Raw genomic sequence first — 21,026 nt, 5'->3', positions numbered from 1 at the left:
TACTTCTCACTGTAAATATTATCATTGCAAGAAGCTCAAGTGGTTTACGATTTTCCTTTTGTTTGAATGTGATCAGAACCCCTGAGCAAAACAGCTTGATTGCTCTGAATTTGGATGCTTGCCAGCCTAGAAATAGAAGGACATCCATAATCCACATGGACGTAGGACACTTTTCAAGTAGAAGGCAATTTTCAGGGTCGTAATATGTGGCCTGGCTTTCACTTAAAAAAATGCATTCACTTAAAAAATCTTTTGCAAGCATACAGTAGTAGATACAGCCAAGATTGCTTCTAGTTTGCCTTATAATTCCTCCTAAGTTTTGTCTTCTGTGGTTGGCATCTCCCACACCTGACTGCACAAAGCTTTCCTGGCACACACAGGGCAACCGACCAACTAACTGCTTATAGATAGGAAATTGCTCACATGCAAAATGACATCAGATGCAGAGGGGAAATGCTTCTATTCCATACTTTGTAACAGAAGGATTATGTATATTGACTGAAGCAATGGTCTGTGATTCCTGTTTGGGATTTTTTTTGTTTGTTCCTCTTTTTTTTGTTATGTTTTGTTTTTATTGTAAATTTTTTAAATTGTTTGCATTGTTTGCAGAAGTGGGTACATAGATCTTACTGTACACTTCTGTTTTGCTATATTTGGAAACAGTTCAGCATTAGCAAAGTTGGAAACTATGTTAAATGTGAACAATCTAACCCCTGAATATGTTTTTCTGTTTTAGTGATACAAGTACATCCTGGCTGCAGTTCCATATATAGAAATTTACCATCAGACAGCATTTCCAGAGATCCCATTGATCGGGGAAAACCCCTCTGTAGCAGTCAGACCTCTTGGTTAACTGCTACAGCAAAGCCAGTCCTCTGCCTTTCCTTTAGGGATGATCAAATTTTCAGGAGCTGATTATTGGTGTAGTATTTGGCAAAATGTCACTGGTGGGGAAGACAAGGCTCTTCACTTGCAAACTCAGGCACTTGAGAAGATGAGTGTATGAAGAATAATATTGGAATTGTGTGTATATAGTAGACTGTGCAGAGGAGTAGACATAGGAGACGAGAGAGATACCTGCATCCACTATGCGTGTGTGCTTTTTCTTCCCCAGTGTCTATAAAGATTAGAGCAAGAGATTCCTGTGGTTTGCAGTAGTATTTTAAAGACAAGGTGTAGTTGAAAGGATCTGGTTTTCCATGAAGTCATTCTGCTGCGCACGTGACGTGGCTTTATTGGTGTTTTGCTGTGGGGCTGGTGGAATTGAGTGCGTGCAGATGTGGCTGAGAAGGAACAGGGGGATTTGACCTTGTGTTTTCTGAATTTCTGATACCTTTTTTCTAAATAAGTTTACGTGGTTGCTTTAAATGCAAGTACATGGCTTTCCAGGTAAGCAGCTTTCCAGATGTCCATGTGAAGTGGAGAGTGAGTTTTCGAGCCTGTACATTGCCAGGTTCTATTGCCTTGTTTTTTGCCAAGTAGGCAAAGATCAATCTTTGAAAGTGGCAACACCTTCAAAATAGTGGATTCTCTTTTACTCTTGGATGATGAATTGGGGTAAAAGTCTGAAGGAAAACAGGAATGGTGGTTTTTCACATCAATCATTGCAAGCGGATCTGCCAGCTCATGTGCTTATCATGCCCATTGACTCAATTTGTTTCACAAATAAATGAGTAGATAGTTTTTCTTCTCAAAGGATGCTATCAAGAGAAGAAATCACTGAGAAAATGAATGCTGTACCTTGTGTGTCACATTACTATGTTGTGCAGCAAATACTTGACCTAACTGATTTGTCAGCTGTAACCACTCTGTGAATTACAAAATTACTTTAATTCTGGACATATACTGTTGTCTGAAAACCAGGGTTTCTGCACAAAGTAGGCACTTGTTGATAACACTGGTGTACAGTGTTAGTCATCCTTTCTTTCTCTCCTTTCTTTCTCTCCTTCCTAAAGCTTGTGCAACGAGGACAGAAACTTGCTGCGTATTCGAGAGAGAGAGAGACGGAGTCAGGAGGTTCTAGAGAAGAAAGACCAGTTCTCAAAAAAGACTCCCCTCTTTGCAGAACCGTACAAGGTAATAGTAGGGGGGCATGGGGTGGAAGGAGAGCAGGAAGAAGGGCTGGGGGGGAAGAGGAGAGCTGTGTCTTCTGCATGGGGTGTAGCAGACTTGAGCATGGTACAGGCAAACACAGCATCTTCCCATCTGCAGAACTTCAGTTCCTTAGAGGATGTGCTTAAAGCTCTGCTGGCTGTGCAAGGGCACGATGGACTTGGGGTTGGCCTCCTTTGACGGAGAGTGCTCAGGAGCAGCTTGGCTGCCTGTCTGTCTTCAGATGTGCTTATAAAAAAAGGGATCTGATGTTATTGTTCCTGAAGGCTGCAGGTGCACCTGCAAGCTTGGCTTGGAATAATTGATAGTGGCTACAGGAGTCCCATTTGCTTTGGAGAGACTTACAGGATCAAGATAAGCTTGCCTAACTTCACTCGTGGTAATGTGTGGTGATTAAGTTAAGATCCTGAAGAACTGTCTCTTCTTGAGCTGGATCTCTTGGGGTGTTTTTGAAATTTCCACCTCTTTTGTTCTTCTGTTGCAGACTAATAAAGAAGATGAGTTGTCAAGCCGAATTCAGAACATGCTGGGCAATTATGAGGAGGTCAAGGAGTTCATGAGCAACAAATCCTGTCAGAATCTCATAGGAATTCCGAAAAGCGTTGTTCCTCTGATCCCACCAGGACAGCCTGATTGCCCATACTTTCCTGGAAAGACCAACCATACATTACCATCTCCATTCCAGCACCCGCCCCGCCGTCCACCCGTGGGACCTATGGTTGTAGCACCTCGACCTCCAAGCCACTCCATTCACTACCAAAAGGCACAATCAGGAACAGAACCAGCTTCAGGTTTGCACACCAAGAGTCGCAGCTTATCCAACAGTGGGAGCCAAGGTCAAGGACGCAGTCGTGGTGACCGGGAAAGTCAGGCAGGTTTTCAGCACAGTCAGAATGACAAGCCTGGGGATGGTGAAGGTCGTGCTCATGAACTGCAGGCCTCCCCTTTGCCACTTTCCCCATTACTGCCATGTTTGTTGTCTTCTCCAGTGGCACCCCTGTCACCTCTACATTCCAGCCAGCATATCAATTCCAGGTCGCAGAAGAGCAGCAAAAGTCATGGGCCGACTTACAGTCAAACAAAATCATCTCAGGACCTAGTAACAGGATCACAGGAGAAGGAAAGTTGGGACAGCTCAGCCATTACCTTGACCAGCACTGCTCAGCCTTCCTCTCAGACTTTTCCCCCATCTTTGACATCAAAAGCCAGTGCAATGCAGCAGAAACCAACTGCCTATGTCAGACCCATGGATGGCCAAGATCAGGCACCATTTGAATCCCTGGAGCTCAAACCTCTCATGGAGGAATATCACGAAGGACCTAATGAAGATCTCTTGGATTTGAAGGCAAAAGTCAAAGCTGAATTATCCAAATTGGAAACCCCTTCTGAGCGCAAGGAAGAACCCAATGAAGATATCTTAGATTTGAAGGCAAAAGCCAAAACTGAACTATCCAAATTGGAGACCCCTTCAAAGCCTGTAGAGGTAAGTGCAGTTGTTGGGAGTCTCTGTTGCCAGCAGGATAACTTCAGCTCTGGGAGAACAGGTCATCGAACAGCAGCAACTGCCAGAAGCAATGACAGCTGTATGTGCACGACCCTGTTTAGAAGGTGCATTTTGAGGTTGGCTTTTGATGACCTGGGTGAGATAGATGTTTGGATGGTGGAAACACAATGCTTTCCATGATTCTTCAGTGGATTCTTCCATTTTCTCAGTGAGGCTGCAGCAGGTTTTATGGTTTGAGAGACTGCTTCTGTGACTATGATTTTTGTTTTCCTCTAAGGCTTGTTGAAAAAGAAGGGGGAAATGATGCAGTGAGAAGGTCAAGTGGCGATGCAGTTAGTACGTGCAGAGTGTCAGTACTCAATCTGAGTCCTGGTGGGTGGAGGCCCCAAAGCCTCACTGAATATTGGGACAGCAAACTGTGCAGCAAGGTCTGCAGTCACCTGGGACTGTGAACACCACAGGATTCTCCTCAGTAAGTTCATAAGATTTCACTTGTAGACCCACAGGAAAGTATGAATTGCTCTTTTCCAGCTTGAACCATTTCAGTTGGTACAGCAAGGCTAAGGACAGGGTTTGCAGATCAACAGATGCAGTTCAACACACATCACTGTTGCTGTTGTACTATTTAAATGTCCTTGACAGAGGGAAGAAAACTTTGGAGAAGGTACTATTTTTTTTTTTTTTTGTACCTTGAGTTGATTAGAGGTTATGTGCAGTGAGTGGCAGAGACTGGCACAGTTGAGCTGCATTTGATTAGTCTGTTGCAGCTTTCACTTGAGAGAAAAAGAAAAGGACAGTGGACAGAGTGGTTGGGAAGGCTTTCCTGAAGATTTCCAAAAGCATCTGTCACCTACATTCCTACCTTTGGGCCCTGCTGGGAAGTCCTGTAGTTTCACTAGGAGCAGGTGTATTGTTTAGGAGACTATTAGGAAACATGAGGGGAAAGGGATGTCTGGAATTATAATGCCTTCTTAACCAGAAAGTTAAGAGGTGCTTCTTTCCTTTATAATTATTTTGATACAGCAAGATTCCTTATTGTACTCCATTTGTTTTTGCTGACCCCAAGACCACCTCTCTGATTTTGTCCTGTGTGATGGAGGCAGAAGCCTTGACTGGTAAAGCAGTGGGAGAGAAGGAGCAGTGCTGATGTACATATGCTGTCCCTCAAACACAGCTCTTTTTCCTGTGCCCTTTGAAGCCCAGTGTGAGCTGTGCCAAGGGACCAGCACACTGACCCTGCCTGCCTTGTGGCTTGGCCTCCCGTGAGCTCAAGGGCACTTGGTTCCCTGGTATTTTTCAGGGTTTTACTCTGCTCATCCTTCAGCACTGAGATTATTGCTATGCCCTATGGGATATGGGATCCCACAGTGCTGACCTAAAGCAGTGGGGCCAGAAGAGCTACAGAGATAGTTTTCGAATTGTATTTTGCCACCTTTGTAATGAAAAGGAAGAGTGTGGGTGAAGTCTGCTTTTCATAGAAAAGGGTGTGGATCAGCTACAAATGGCTGTAGGCAATATCTTGCGGAAAATGAGAGGAAACAATCAAAACTACATAGTTGAGAAGTTGTTAAATTTTTTTTCATGCTGAGAGATTTTATTTGCTTCCAAATACATTTGGCATTGCACATCACACTTCAAAACAGGAAGTTCACTGAGGTCTGCATTTCCTTATTTGCCTGACCAGATATTTTACTCCTGGGGGAGAAGTGAACCAGTGCAGGGCATCATCATCTGCATTATCTTATTGTCTCATCTGCATTACTGTCTGTTTCTCTTTTCCCATACTTCTCCTGTCATCTCATGTATCTCTGATTTAACATGAATTTCATTAGGGTGATGTTAGCTATGATGCTGTGTGCTGAATGAAACTTCTTTCTCACTTTCCATTGAGCACATGAGTCTGAGGCCAAATGCCCATGAAAATCCTACAGCTGTCAGTGCATGAGTAGCATTACTCATGCTCCCTCTGTTAGATCTGTGGCAAAGTAAGAACAGAATAAAAAGGGAATTGAAGATAATACAAAAAAAGTTTTTGCACAACCCAGGACCCTGTATTTAATTATATGCCTAGTCCATTTTGAAGCAGATAGATGAACCTTTTTGTGGATATGCTGAATGATACTGCTTTGATCTAGGGATCTCTAGGCTGTGGCCCCTGACAGTTTTCTGTGCATAGGCATTTTGGATAATGGCTCTGTAAGCCCTTGTGAAAAATTCATTACTTCATTTTCTGCTTATTTCAGTCTTTTCATTGTCACATTTGCTTACTTCTGTTTGGTCTTAATGATCACCATCTATTTGATAATACAGTCCCTCCAATGCTGAAGCCTGGAGAGGGAGGAGGAAGAAACAGTGAGGTTGCAGCCCTGGCTGTGTGCCCTGTGTGCTGCATGTACAGTTCAGGGATGGTGACTGGGGAGCAGGGCTGGGCTGGTTTGCTTTTAGGAAACATCCCGTGAGGGCTGCTGCACACAGGTGAAAGCTTCATCCAAAGAAAGGATCTTGAGAATGCTGACTGGGGGTCTTCGGCTGAAAGGTCGTCCTGTTTAGTTTTTGGTGAAACAGAAGCTGCAGGGAGGCTCCTGCTCTGCAATGACCCTGACAGTGAATAGGTCTAGACTAGCAGAAATTCTGCTGTTCTTCTCTCCTCCTCCCAGCAACTGGGAGCATGGCTTTACACATTTTATTTAAACTGTTTGGCCCCAGTTTACTGAACAGCCACGTGCCAAATATGGTTCTTCCCATCATCTCCCTTGACATGACTTAAGAAAGCCATTTCCTCAACCACATATGTGTTGGCTAATTGAATTTCTGAGGCTTGTTTCACCTGCAGCTGTGAATACGTTATGGACAGCTTCTGCTCATGGGAACACTGAAAAGTTAAGCCTTCCAGCCCAAACAGACACACAGTTCCACTGTAGAGCGAATTAATCCACAGCGGATAACCATGCAGTGACTCACGTCGCATTTGCATAAAGAAACTGAACAGCTCTTTCCCCTCTTTCCCAAATCAAAACCTTCACTTTCAAATGTAATCCCAGTCTCTTTAAGGCATCTTTCCAAATTTATTGTGAGTCTTAAAAATATAGCACACATGAAGAAGCTTACATGTACCTCTTGTCTTCATGTGCCAGGTTTTACCTCTTCCCCTAGCACCTAAACAAAGATGCTTTTAAAGCAATTCTCTCTTCCCATGTCTTTAGGAGACCTGCAGCAGCAACAGAGACCCTTGTATTTCCTCCATTGACACGGTCTGTGATGTGTGAAAGGGAATTGGCTTGACAGGAAGACCAAGAAGCAGTGAGGCTCCTTTGAGAGAGATGTTTGTAAATCCTCAAGTATTATTAAGGGCAGAGTGTCTGGAGGAATGTACAGCCCTTGATGCTCACTGAAGGTTTGGCTTTGTTTTCCTGGCAATTTTGTGAATGTTAGGGCATAGCTCTTTTTACCTCATGTAATGAGGCCTCACTGGACTCTCCTGCCTGTGAACCAGGAAGCAAATAGGGAAACAGCCAATTTAAACTACGAAAATGACAAAAAGAAGCAACAATGAAGAGGCCCAGATGTGTTAAGTCTTTTTGGTAACACTGTATTATCCTTGAAGCACAGGGTACACACAAAGATCTTTGTGTTCAAACTGGGATTGCTGTCATTTGAGCTCTGTTCCCCTCAGTAAACATTTATGAATGGTCACCCATTAAAACATGGTTGTTATATAGTATATGTAATGACTAAATACCTACGAAGAAGTTTGGATGACAAATATAAAAAGTGCATTCTAGTAAGTAATTTTTCACTAACTTCTCTCCATGGCAACTGAGCTCTTCTACTGGCAGGAGTTGTCAGACAGGTGAACCCTGTAGGGTAGAAATAAATATATTGTTTCAATCCAGCATCCTTTTGAAATGAAAATCTTTAAAGACAAATATATAGCGCTCTTGGCCTTACATAAGGAATACACAGTATTTAATATTAATCTGTTGTTATCTTTCTACCAACCTCAAGTATATTTCTCATTTACTGAGTGGAAGGGAGATTGTGCTTTTTTCCCCCTCTCCCCTTTGTATTCCTTTTTCTGATATTTTTTTCCCTGCTTTGCACCAAGATAGGTAACAAGGTGTTACTTCTGTATCTCCCCTTGTACCCTTTTTATAATCAGAAGTGCCTTATGTGATTGGAGGTTTCCATGCTTCACCACAAGCATTAATTTGTCTCTTTGTTGGTGTGTGACTTAAAGCAGATCAAACACAAATGAGAATTGTTACTTTTTCTGACTGTTTTGGTTAAGAAAAGTTAAAAAACAGATAAAGTAAACCTCAACTTCACTATAAGGGCTGAAACTGAGCTATCTGATTTTCAGTAAACGTCCCTAACAACTTGCATGTAAATATCCAAAGCTGTGCAGTCCGAGGCCTTTCTCAGAACCCTTGGGCATTGTGGCAAGTGTGAGCTGAAATGAATTGCAGTCAGAGAAATGTTAACTGTGGGATTCTCTGCTGCTTGTTGTAATACCAAGCACCCAAAGACATATCCTTTTACTTGAGTCTTCTCCATGGTCCTTTTTGGCTCTCAGAAGTGAAAGCAGTTTTTCCCTTCAGTATCTGTAGCACCTGGGTTGCAGATACATCCAGAGGCAATGACCCTGGTCACTGCTCCTTGGGGTGGTTGCATAGACTACAGGTAGTTTGGGGGTTGACAGAGGTTATGAGGTCAGGATTGCACACAGCTCTTGCATTTTTAGATATGTAAACAGATTCTGGCTCCTCTTGTTTTCTGTCCCTTGATGCGCATGCAATATCTTAAGAGAAATCACAGTCAATCCCAGGTGACAGGAGAGTACAGCAGTGCTGTGTTTCGTTCGGGTGTTTTTTTTGTCTAAACCAAACCAGAGCATGCAGGTGTAGTTATGTAAACAGAAAAAGCTACTTGTTTTATTTCATTTAATAGGTAAATCCCACTGGATGCAAAGGAGTTTTTTCCCTTGTGTGTCTCTCCTTTGGAAGGAGCCATGCATTTTATCCAGGCTGGAAATAAACCAGCAATAAAATGCCAAAGCAGCTCTAATAGCTCACATGAAACATCCTCCACCAACCTGTTTGTAGATTTTTGAAACTCTCCGCACCGCTTCTTGCACAAGTGGAAAGTGCCAAAGGGACAGATGTTGCCAATTTGAACTGTACAGGGGGAAGGCAAATATTGCTAAGCAACGGAGTGCTTGAGAGAGCATTTTTCGGAGAGGAGCCAAGGGAGTTATGCCTGGGAGCACTTGCAGCTTCTCATGGCTCGGTGCGAGGGAAGAGATTAAAAGTTCTTTCCTGTCAGGGCTGACGCCACCAGCACAAAAGACACCATAACCTATTGACACTGATTAGGGCTGACAAGGGAATGTATGAAAACAGGAAATCTCCCCTGCCATGTAGGAGGGCAGCAAGACATGTTCACGGAGGTAAGTGCACCAGGCAGACGTGGCACTGAGCCGCCTGTGCCAGGGCGGTGTCAGGAGTTGGCTTCAGTGGGAGGAGGTGAAACCCAGGCAGGCACCGAGTGCCGTGAGGGCCAGTGGGGACCTTGTCGGGGTCTGGCTTTTTCGTCTGACTGGGAGCAGGTCGCTGAAGGATGGGCTGGTAGGGAGAGGGGGTTGTTTCCAGTGAGTCTTGTAATTGCAGGCTGCCTCATGTAAATGGAGTTCTCTAGTTATTGAAGGATGAAAGATCTTATAAACAAGGCGAGTCTTAAAACATATGTCCGTGGTTGTGCTCCTCTCTGGCCAAGCAGCACTTCATAGCTAAGTGGCAGCCTGGAGGTCTTTCCTCTGGTGGTCCTGAATGCCACTGGAGATGTTTCCTCAGAGTGTGAATCTGCCCATTTCAAGCCTCTGAATTATTCTGGCAGTAGACTCATAGTGTCTTGTTCAAGAGATGTACTTTCAGGACTGAAACACAGATTTGTCACCTTACATTGGTCTTTGCATTAATAATCTCCTAATGCTATTTTGAACACTTCTGGTCTTTGATCTGATTTTTTGCATTGTTTGAGTGAAGAGAAATGGTTAGCACATGCTTTGTGTTGTATTTCTTACTTCATGGGAGTTCTTACTGGCTACCAGTGAACCTCAGTGGAAGTGGCATTTTGCAGCTTAGGGATGCTCCATAGGAATAGTCTGCATCAGCACGGTGATGTCAGTTATGACAAGTCTGGTGGTACTGCTCCTGCTTCTTGGGCACTGATCGCAGTACTCTTGCCCCATATGGTGCTGCAGCAGGAAGGTGCTACACTCAAGTATTGGTCAGCTCTCTGGTTTTCAATGAGCCTTGAGGGGAGAAAAGTTTCCCTGCTGTTTGTATGAGCTGGTACAGTCCTGCATTGCAGAAGGGCTTCCTGATCTTCCCTGGTAGGGCATAAGATTGCCAGAGCTCGCCAAAGCTTGACATACCAATATGTTTAGTTTTTGAAATGAATTCAGCAAGTAGCGGTATTCTTGCCCTGGCATAGCATAGTCTGTTTTCTCTCAGTTATGCCTCTCTTACTTGTTTCCTCGTGTGGTTATTCGATACTTTGCAGTTTCAGGTCTCATTTTTTAATTTTCTCTGGTGTTTAACAAGGTTGCTCTCTGAATTATCTTTAACATCCTTTTCCCTCCCAAGATTTAGATGCCAGTTTTCATCTTCATAATGATGAGCATATATTACTTAAAATAGTCTTTTATTGTTTTAAGCAGCAGAATATTTTAATTCTTAGTTGTAAAAGGTGATACTCCTAACTTTTTGATGACCTGCTTTTCAACACACCGATTTCTCTTCTAAGCAGCATTAGCAGCGCTACACTTTCTTGCCAATTTGTTCCATTGGTCAAATGGTTCATAAACGTCATTTGATATTGAGGCCCTCTTTTTGCATGCAGTCAGGTGTAGCAAATAGTGCGAGACATGATCTTGGCAGTCCATCGTGCTCCGAGCAAAAGGTCCAGGTGCATTTCCCAGAGAGGCTCTGCCGTCTGCTCAGCTGCCTTTGCATATACCCAACCTCCTGGGAAACAAACTGCAGCTGACATGACTTTGTTTCAGACACGACAAGGGCTTGATGCTGGAAAGTGTCCTCTGCCCCCTCCCTTCCCCCCAGCTACCTTCATCTAATAAAAGGCATTACTGCCTTCTGTGAGACCTGCTTCTCTAGGATATTGAATTCAATCACTTTGGCCTTTCTGCCCATTCTTCAGATGGAGCTTTTCTGGAATCAAAGGAGGAAGGAACAAGTGTGATGTTTGCTTTTGCTGCTAAGGAAATAGAGCTCAATAGTACTTGGCTTGTGGACTAATTTTTAACCGGTTATGAAACTTGACCTAAACTCTCATTACTTACAGAAACTCCAGTTTGGGTGACTTGTACAAATGTGCACTTTCCTTTGAAGTTAAATAGTAACTATTGCCATTCAATACATTACCATATAGCTTAGATTATGCCAAAGTCAGAAATATTATCTTGGCTGGCTTTTTAAGCTTCACGAAGTCAAAAGAAAAAATGTCCATTAAAAAACCAAAAAAAACCCCAACAAACCAACTTAAAGTTTTCAGATCTCTACTTTGCTACTTGAATTTAGAAAGAATAGCGACAATATAGCAATACTTACTTTTTCCTTTTCTTGGGAGATGTCGAGAAATTTAAGTTTCTGTATTAGCATAATTTTGAGAGAACTTACGCCTCTTGAATCAGAGCCTAAATTCAAATGTTTGATTTAAGGCCCTTTTGAATTGAATAAACAAAGCACCCCCAAAGGGAAAAGTGAGTGAGCACTTCCCCATGATTTTTCAGGCTAACTGCTGCTGTATGTGTTTACAAGTATTTTTCTGTGTCTCTAGAGTGAGCCCACTGGCACAGTGACAGAAAACCTTTTATAAGTCTATTGTAAAATAAACAATGTGTGGAACGATTTCGTGTTAACACTGTGGTATATATTTCTTCTAAAGGTTGTATTTTTTTAAGATGGTAGAAAAACAGGGGTTTTTTTAAATATGCCTTGTGCACATTGCATTTTGAATAGCAGTGGCATATGAAGAATGGTTTGGGAAGATGTAGGGAGAATTGATGTAACAGCAGACAAAGTCATGTCAGATTCAGATCCTGCCAACCTACTCCTTCTTATACAAGGAATACTTTGGTTTCTTTCATCAGCCTGTCAGATCACTGCTGTGCAGACCAAGTTGTAATTCAGACCTGGCTGAACACCATCTGTTCACTAAAGGTGAAAGGTGTGGTATATTCAGCCTAAATGTTTTCACTTGAAGCAAGCGTTTTACTAAAGGTGCTCATGGCTGTCACATCTTGTGTATTTGCAGTTTTGCTTTGTTAATCCTTGGCTGGATGTGCTGAAGGAATATCATCTGTGCTTTGCCAGTGCAGGGGACAGGCTGACCTCTCTTGCCTCCTTGGTGTGCTGCGCTGCAGAGCGGGGTCAGCTCCGTCCCTGCCCCTCTGTGCTAATACAGCGTTCGTGTTACCACAGTAAGACTGCGCATGTTTCCATAATGAAAGCAAGAGGAGAAGCTGTGTGGTATTTATGTTTCTGTTTGCTATGGTAGCAGTAACCCCTCGGGTATGTCCTACCCTTTCCTCAGACGTTTCCTTAGACGTTTCCTCGGAGCCTTCTGTGGTGCACATGTAGGGAAATGCTTGTCCAGCTTTCAGGAGTTTTGGGGTTGCATGCAAAACTATTGTGATGTAAAGACTTTGCCAGAGAGGTCATAAATTGCAGTATGCAAAGGTGTTGAACCCAATCCGTCATATGGCTACAAATTATAAAGCTGCCTGCTCATATCCCTGAGTATTTTGAACGGTTTGAGTATTTTGCCATTGGTTCGTGGGAACTTTTTGCAAAAATACCAGCATGTCTCAGTTTAATGAGACTGAAGTGTTTTGCTAAGGAGGATGAGTTATGAGGAAGACCAAACTTCTCCCTCTGTAAATCCGAAATTAAGAGGCTCCAATGTTCTGCATTATAATTGATTCAGAAGCAGCAAGTTTTCCAGCCATACCAAAAGCCTTCATTCCCAACTGCTCGTACAATAAAGATCCTCCTTCATTGGCACTCTTCAAAAGAAGATGGACTGAATACAAAGAAAATATTGAGACAAACAGCAGGAGTATCACAAAAAGAGCAATTCCAGTGTTAGCCATGGCAAAAGAAAGACCAAGGATGCCACGACCCAGAACAGCATTGCTCAGATTAAATCACGGCTAGGCTTCGCGAATGAAGATTTGGGAAGGGCTCTACCCACGTTTGTTGCAAGTGCATTGGTGGCTAAAAAGGCCAATACGAGATAGGCACGTCCAGTTGCGAAAGGCACAGCAGAAAGACTCCTTAGTGGTATATTCTGTAAGGCTCGATTCTTTCTGCGTTGTCTTTTCTTCTCAAGGGTGATCCTGCGTGCTTTCTCAAAAGCATCAGCAGCGTTATAGATGGTGTGTCTCCAGACCTCCCGATTGGAGGCCAGAGTAGACCAGTTATGATGGTCAATATGGCCAAGGCTGAGATGTTGTTTCAGGGAGTCCTTGTATCTTTTCTTCGGGGCTCCTCTCTTGTGGCAGCCAGTGGCAAGTTCACCATAAAGCAAGATCTTAGGGAGGTGGTGGTCCTTCATCCTGGAGACGTGTCCTGCCCAACGCAGCTGTGTTCTCAGTAACATGGCCTCAATACTTGTGACTGCTGCTTGTTCAAGAACAGATGTATTGGTCACATAATCTGACCAGTGGATGTTTAGGATTGTACGGAGGCAGCGTTGATGGAAGCGTTCTAGGAGACGCAGGTGGTGGCAGTAAATGACCCATGATTCAGATCCGTATAAGAGGGTAGACAGCACTATGGCTCTGGAAACACTGATCTTGGTACTTTTCTTCAGGTGTTTATTTCGCCAGACTCTTTTATGAAGCTTTCCGAAAGCACTATGTGCCTTTGCTAACCTGTTATCTATCTCCCCGTCAATCTTACCAGGAGATGAGGCTGCCTAGGTAATTAAACTGCTGGACTGATTTGAGCTCTGATTGGCCAATGGTGATGTGGGGATGATGGGGGACTTCCTGAGGTGCAGGTTGATGGAGAACTTCTGTCTTCTTTAAACTGACTTCCAGCCCAAAGAGCTCAGCAGCATCTGCAAAGCAGGATGTTAAATGCTGCAGGGCTGCTTCTGTGTGGGTAACAAGGGCGGCGTCATCAGCGTAAAGCAGCTCCCGGACAAGATGGTTTAAGGTCTTGGTGTGGGCCTTCAGTCGTCTTAGGTTGAATAGGCTTGAATTGAATGTAGATACCGTCCTGATCATCGAGGTCTGCCGTGGCCCTTTGGAGCATCATGCTGAATCAGATTAAATACTGACATTCCAAAGGAAGTAGTACTCGGAGTTTCATATTTCTTCTTTCCAAGATTGGAGTTGAGCAAGAAATTTTGGTTTTCTGGATCAATATCTGCATAGTGGGTCTTCATGGCAGACAGCTTGGTGGGGTACGGGTAGCTGAAGTTGTCGCTGTTGGAGCTGGAGCTGTCCTCGTCGGGGAGATGTTGAACTTGCCCATCTCGTTGCTGCTCATGCTGGCAGGGCTGCTCTTGTCCTTGCCGGCGGGACTCGCTGCACCTGCCAACACAGGAGTAGAGGAGGGAGAGGGCAATCTCCTCCCCAAAAAGTTCCTCTGCAGGTGGGTCAAACCTCTCCGATGAAATCCGAGCAGGTCCGGGCTGGGGGCAGAACAGGGCGCAAGAAAACAGAGGCAAGCTGTGGCCAGAAAACAGCCAGATGACCAGGCCGAAAACAGAGTGAACCTCCGACCCCTCAAACACACACCTTGCCTGAGTTAAGGCAAAAGTGAAGTGTCCCGTTTCTGAGGAGAGAAGAAAAAAAACTCATCACCCCTCCCCACAGTTTTTAGGAGGGCCATCAGCTTGGAATGCAGGCCTGCTAGTTAGTTCTTTTGTGTGGATCTATCACCCAAGGCAAACCACCCTTCACCATTCAACATCTTTCTTTTACAATGAGGCAGGGAAAGAAAAATTCCCTGCTTGATTTTTTAGAACAAGTAAACCTACAGGCTACAGGCTGGGGGCAGAGTGGCTGGAGAGCAGCCAGGCAGAGAGGGACCTGGGAGTTTGGATTGACAGGAAGCTGAACATGAGCCAGCAGTGTGCTCAGGTGGCCAAGAAGGCCAATGGCATCCTGGCCTGGATCAGGAACCAACAGGTCCAAGGAAGTGATTCTTCCCCTGTACTCAGTGCTGGTGAGGCCACACCTCAAGTGCTGTGTCCAGTTCTGGGCCCCTCAGTTCAGGAAGGATATTGAGGGGCTGGAGCAGGTCCAGAGAAGAGCAACAAGGCTGGTGAAGAGACTTGAGCACAAGTCCTATGAGGAGAGGCTGAGGGAACTGGGGTTGTCCAGCCTGGAGAAGAGGAGGCTCAGGGAAGATCTCATCACTCTCTACAACTCCCTGACAGGAGGTTGTAGCCAGGTGGGGGTTGGTCTCTTCTCCCAGGCAACTATCAGCAAGACAAGAGGGCATGGTCTTAAGCTGTGCCAGGGGAGGTTTAGGTTGGATATTAGGAAAAAAATTTTTACAGAGAGAGTTGTCAGACATTGGAATGGGCTGCCCAGGGAAGTGGTGGATTCTCCATCCCTGGAGGTTTTTAAGTTGAGACTGGATGTGGCACTTAGTGCCATGGCAGTAGTGGATCAAGGGTTGGACTTGATGATCTCGGAGGTCCCTTCTAACCCAGCTGATTCTATGATTCATGACACAGAGTCATTTGAGAAATTACATATGAAGCAAAGTATAGGCAGTGAAACTAATACACAAAATCTTGAAGTGAGCTTAGTCTTCTCCAGTTTGTTGCCCCAAAGCTGCTTCAGGAAAAGATGCAGAAAGCTTTTTCTTAGGCAGAGTCTTGGTGCTTCTTGTAGCCATCTCCCCTTTTTTGGATTTTAATTATAAGCCATTCAGACAGTATGTTAAATAAGCAAAAAAGATGCTTCTCCCCTCCAGATTATACAAACAAGGAAAGAAACAGTGAACTGACCCTCTCTCATTCTCTCAGCATTGCTTTGTTTTCTGACAGCCTTTTGAGCCTGGGAGGCTCGTGGCCCATAGCCTTCCTATTACACCTGGCTGAGAAGAATCAATTCTCTAATGCCAGCCATGTATGTCAGCTCAGCACCTCCTGCTTCACTTAGCTACAGATGAAAATTGTATGTGACACCTCTGGAGTGCCTAAGCCTGACCATAAAGAATTTCTGGGACTTGGGCTGCAGCCTTTAATGGAGAGTTTTGGGGATGATAAAATGTTTTTTAAGGAAGGTTACGTTGTGAATCATAACAGATTGATTTTAAATACTAACTGTAGACAGGTTGATGTAGGCAGAGCATGAGCAAAGCAGGTCCTAGAAGGCTGTGTCCAGCCCTGGCCTCTGCACCCACCTGGCAAACAAGCTGTGGGTGCTGTGGTTTTTTTGCTGAGTGCGCAAAGCTGTGAGGAGAGGATGAAAGGGTCTGTGTGTTCAGATGAGTAGTAACAAACATCTCCTAGGAACAGGCCTTGTCAACCTTGGACACTGCTTTTACAGCCAAAAGTTTAAGTTGAAAAAGAAGTTTTAAGTTTCAATGTTAGTTTTGTGTACAGAAAAGAGTGACCAGGTAACTGGTGGATAGGACTTCCTCTGCCTTCCTATTGTCTTTGGCAAGATAGGGGAGCTTTTCAAGAGACTTGTCCAATATTTTGTCCCCAGAAGGATAACTTTCATCTGTGTATGCATGATGATAATAATAAGGCACTTTGCTGTCCCAACCATGAAACATAAAAAATAGAAATAGCCTTTTTGCATTTAGGTCTGCTGTAAAACAATGGTGAAAGTTGCCTTTGCAAGCAAAAGGATATCCTGCTATTTTTTTCCCCACAGGTTAAGCTCCTTGGTTTGGAAGCATTTAAAAAATTTTTTCAATTTTCGTTAAGGTTTAAAAATAGCACCTAGGCTCTTTCTGAGTTAAGAACTTTTGGGGGTTTTGGTTTTTTTTTTTTGGTGTTTTCTTCTTTTTTCCTTTGGGAATACTATCCTTAGATCCACTAACAACCATTCCTTTATTCACAACCCTCCCACTTGCCTTCTGCTTTGATGCACTGCTCCTGGTGGCTGATGCCTTCTAGCTCCCCTCCAAGTTGTGTGGTCTGTCCCAGGCAGCAGCACAGAGTTGGGCCGGGTGCTGGACTGGGACTGGTGATACCGCTCCAGGCTCCAACCTGCCTCTTCAATTCCTTTATTTTCCAAATTTTTATTTGCAGTGGTGGTGATACAGGGAAGTGCTGTGAGGCACTGCACAGAGGATCCAGCTGGCTGAAAAACAGATGGACAAATAAAAGGTCTTGGTTCAGAAAAGCAGTCCTGTTAAGTATTAAAGCAGTGTGAGAGCCTGCATCTCTAAGTCTTGTTTACTGAGTTATTAAGAGGAGGTGCACCAATTGCCACCACCATCATAAATCTAACTCTGCTTGCTTTCCAAGAGGAAAGTGGTGTTTGGAAAGGGAAAACATTTCTGAGAGATGACAGCACTTAATTATTGTCTGAGGTGATCCCCAGAACCACAGGATGCCTCTCATCACCAAAACCCCCAATTTCCTTGATGTTCTTAACAAATGTAGTTATTGTTTTCTTATCTTTCATCGTATCAGCTGCAGGGACCAGCTTTTTTCTGGAGTAGGCTAGGAGTCAGGCTACTCAAATTGCAATGAGTTAGTATTGGAAATGAGAATACCTGAAATCGTGGCTTGCTGCTCTTACTTAAATGCTTTTCATACTTAAATTCAACACTTAAATTGAAAGACACCTTGTGTTTGTTCTGCAAGGACCAAGAGGGGGACAGCCTCAGCCTTTTATTGGCACAATACTTAGAGATTCATATTAAGCAGTATTAAAAATTATTTACAGGAGACACTTTAAGGGGAGAGTAGGTAAGAAAGTTTTGTAGAATCAGGGGGTCTAAATTAGATTTTTGAGAGCTACTATACAGATGGTAATTGCAATGGGGAGGTGCTTTTGTGTGGAGGTTCTTTGTGTAGAACAATTTGCTAGTGAAATAATCAGACTTGGCTGGAGTCCTGGTCTGCATGGCTATATGCAGGTGATTCTGCACTTAATTTTCATGTTTAGTTTGTTTTGATTTCAATTATATTATTATTAGATGAAGGCTAACAAGAGATGCACAAATTTCTTTCAGCAGCTCAAGATTTGTAAATAATCCTTCATTAAAACATATCAACAGTCTGTTCCCCCAGGGCACAAACCCCTTTGCTACTTCAGTCAAAGAAAGACAAAATAGTGATTTGTTTTTTCTTAGGCTGTTTGAACACAAGGAGGCCCCTGCATTTATTTTTAGATTGAGCAAAATAATCCATCTCAGAGTCAGAAAAGCGTGTAAAATCTTTAAAGAATGTTTTATTTCCTCCAGGCATCCACGCAGGAACAGGACAGTACAACCATTGTTTGCTGAGTATTTTGATGTAAAATGCTTAAATTGCCAGGATCATTCAGTGTCAGCTGAAGAAAGTTCTTGGGAATGGTTTGATTTGTTTTTAGACCTGTGACAAGGGTGGTGACAGGCTGGAGCTGCTGTCTTCTCTCATGAGCTGGGCTCTGGGTCGATGCTGGGGCAGAAGCAGAAGAGTGCCTGGTGGTGTGGCATTTTTTTGGTGGAATAACTTTGGTGTTGCCTTGGAAAAGAGAGGAGTGGACGCAAATGGGTTAAGTGTGCTTGTGAAACTGTCCACAGGGAACTTGACTACATGCAAGCTGCTGGTTAAACCCTGGTGCCCACAGAGGACCTGAAATAGCACCCAGAGAAATTATTTTAGAGGGTTCCCGTGGAATTTGAGACTGGTGGATTGGATTTGTAGTCTACAATGAAGTCTTGTGACTTGAAGCAAGCAGCATAAACACAAAAGTGAAAACAAATGCATTTATAGTGTAACTTCTAAGATTTTGTCTTGCCAGATGAGGCAGAGTCCTTCCATACACTTCTGTGGTGCCTCGGCATTGTTTTAGTTTTTATGCTTTGCATAAAGCAAAATGCGTAAATGGGCTTTGTTTTTCATGAAATATAGAAGTGAAACTTGGTGCTGTAAGCAATATCAAGCAGATCTACTTTAGCTTTGCTTTGATTTGCTGGAATTATTCCAATCTCACTTCATTAGGTTGAAGAACTAAGTCGGTGAGAGGGGAGATACAGGACATATTGGTTGTTTTTGCTCATCCTTCGTAGCTAACCCCACCCAGCTGGCTACCTGAAGCTAGCATGAAGCCTGAACATGTGCATCCCCAAATGTATATTTTTTTTTTACAGCTGCTGCAGTGTGTGGTACCTTGTTCCTACTCTCCACAAAGATAATTTGATACAAGGTTTTTATAAAATTTCGTTTTCCATTTCAGTTTTCTTTGTATTTAATTTTCTCTTTTTGTCCCTCTGTATTCTACTTCCTTATGTGTTTTTTGTTGTGGTTGTCATGTTGTTGTTGAAATGGGGTAAGCTTTCTTCTTCTGTGCTAAAAATGATGTCTAGTGGTAATTTTTAACCTCCTCTGAAAATTAATCCTGCTGAGAAAATTGCCTTCCCTTCTCACGGATTTGTCAGCTTCTCTGACACCAGCTTCCTGAATTTCCTGGAACAGCTCAAGCTGCTGTTAGAGGGACTCTGCTGCCAAATAGTACCTGTACGTTATTTTACAGTAGTAATGAAAAATGACCAGTAAAATCTGTAGCTATAACTTATGAAGCCAGTCATTAAAGACATATTGAGCTCTGTACAATCTGAGATTTTAAACAAATGATACCTAGAAAGATTTCATGACTAATGTCCTTTTGTATTGTATATTTCTGAAATAAACGCTTTTGAGCTTAATACAAAAATAGCACCAAGGAAACCCTAAATATATGCAAATATTTCCATACTTGTATGGGAGGGAAGTGTGAAGTCAGGGAAGGGATGGTTTCATCCTTAAAATACAGCTTGTTTTGAAGTGTTTGCTCATCTTTAATCTGATTTGTTATTGACTTAATTCAAAGCTCACAGGCAACAGTGCAAAGTCTTACACATCTCAGTTTTAGCTCAGACTCCATATTTTTCCTTTCAGGAATCCTAATAATTTTTGCATGCAGTTTAAAAATGAAACAAAGAAAAACCCCAATCCCTACAACTTCTGGACCTGAAAGAAATTAGAAGAAAATCTTGTGCTGCCTGACTGCCTGCATCTCTCTTACTTGACACAATTTTGCTGCTTTTATTTGCCCTTCATTACTGTCCCTGTTGCCCCTGTGTAGGCAGTTCTCCAGTGGTTTGCAGGGGTCTTTTTTATTGCAGCAGCTGTGATAGCAATATTTTCCCTTCGTATGTTCTTGCAAAACAACACTTGCTTACAAATGCAGGTGACATATCTGAATCATTTTGATTTTCAAGTGTGTGTGTTTTGGGTTAACCCCGTGCCCTTTGAGCCAGATTCTCCGGTTGCTCCCGAATCCTCGCAGCATTGCAAATGGTGCAGGAATGAGGTAGACGAACTCCTGTGCTGCCCCAAGCTCTGGCTGTTCCTTCCCACAGCCTGCTTGCTGTGCAGCCGGGATGCGGCCGCTCGGAGCTGCGGTGGGCGGAGCCCTGCGGAGCGCCTGGGGCTTGTTCTGTTCTGTTCCCAGCACTGTGGGCTCTGCAGCCCTGCAGCACTGCACAGAGGAGCCAGCTGGCTTAAAAATCTCCGCTCCTCGTGTGTGGGCTCTTGCTCATCTCGATCCTCCACCAGTACCGTTGGTGCAGTGTTTGCTTTTGAGTTCATGTTGCTCCCACAAGCCAAGGAACCCATCTGCAGACAGGGAGGGTTGTCATGGTGGCAGGCAGTGGCCGTTTGGCTTCTTCCTCGGGAGGTGAACCAAGGTTCACCTAAGTGGTTGTTGGTGCCAGAGCTAAGAAAGTTGCGTTATGTTAAAAGGGGTGGATGCCGATAGATAGAACCCGTGGGTTGAAAATGAAAGTTTGGTTTTATGCCCCAGAGAGCTGTTCAGGTTACTAAGTTTCACCAGCATGCGCTTCAAAACCAAGTCATAGCTTTCAGTTATTTCCAATCTGTTTAGCTGCAAGCAATTAAAATACCCCTGATCCATAGTTTAGGGAAGCCAATGCCTTGGACTAGGTTAGTGCACGTGGGAAAATACAGCGTCATGACTCACTCAACCTCTGTGTGCTTTTTAGGGAAAAGATAATTTGCTGGTAGCAAAGTGTATAATGACTACATGGGAGGTTTTCTTTGTGTCTTTTTCATAATCTAAAATGCCAATTTAATAAAGTTTTAAAATTATTATTTTTAAGTATTGGGTACACTATAAGAGGCATTTCGGATTTACAAAATG

At 43.5% G+C, this 21,026-nt stretch overlaps 1 protein-coding gene across 1 annotated transcript in view; it reads left to right on the top strand.

Annotated features, from left to right (window-relative positions):
* The window catches only part of AFF1 (AF4/FMR2 family member 1), a 76,472-nt gene that overhangs the window by 22,408 nt on the left and 33,038 nt on the right, over positions 1 to 21,026 (top strand). The window contains exons 2-3 of the mRNA XM_027692802.1: positions 1,956 to 2,076; positions 2,597 to 3,595. Of these exons, the coding sequence (XP_027548603.1) occupies positions 1,956 to 2,076; positions 2,597 to 3,595 (1,120 nt within the window). The remainder of the gene's footprint in view (positions 1 to 1,955; positions 2,077 to 2,596; positions 3,596 to 21,026) is intronic.

The sequence above is a fragment of the Neopelma chrysocephalum genome, unplaced genomic scaffold (genome assembly GCF_003984885.1).
Source record: "Neopelma chrysocephalum unplaced genomic scaffold, ASM398488v2 Primary Assembly neopelma1_88, whole genome shotgun sequence".
Lineage (NCBI taxonomy): Eukaryota > Metazoa > Chordata > Aves > Passeriformes > Pipridae > Neopelma > Neopelma chrysocephalum.
The sequence above is the reverse complement of the archived record's forward strand: the minus strand, read 5'-3'. Positions and strand labels throughout refer to the sequence as shown.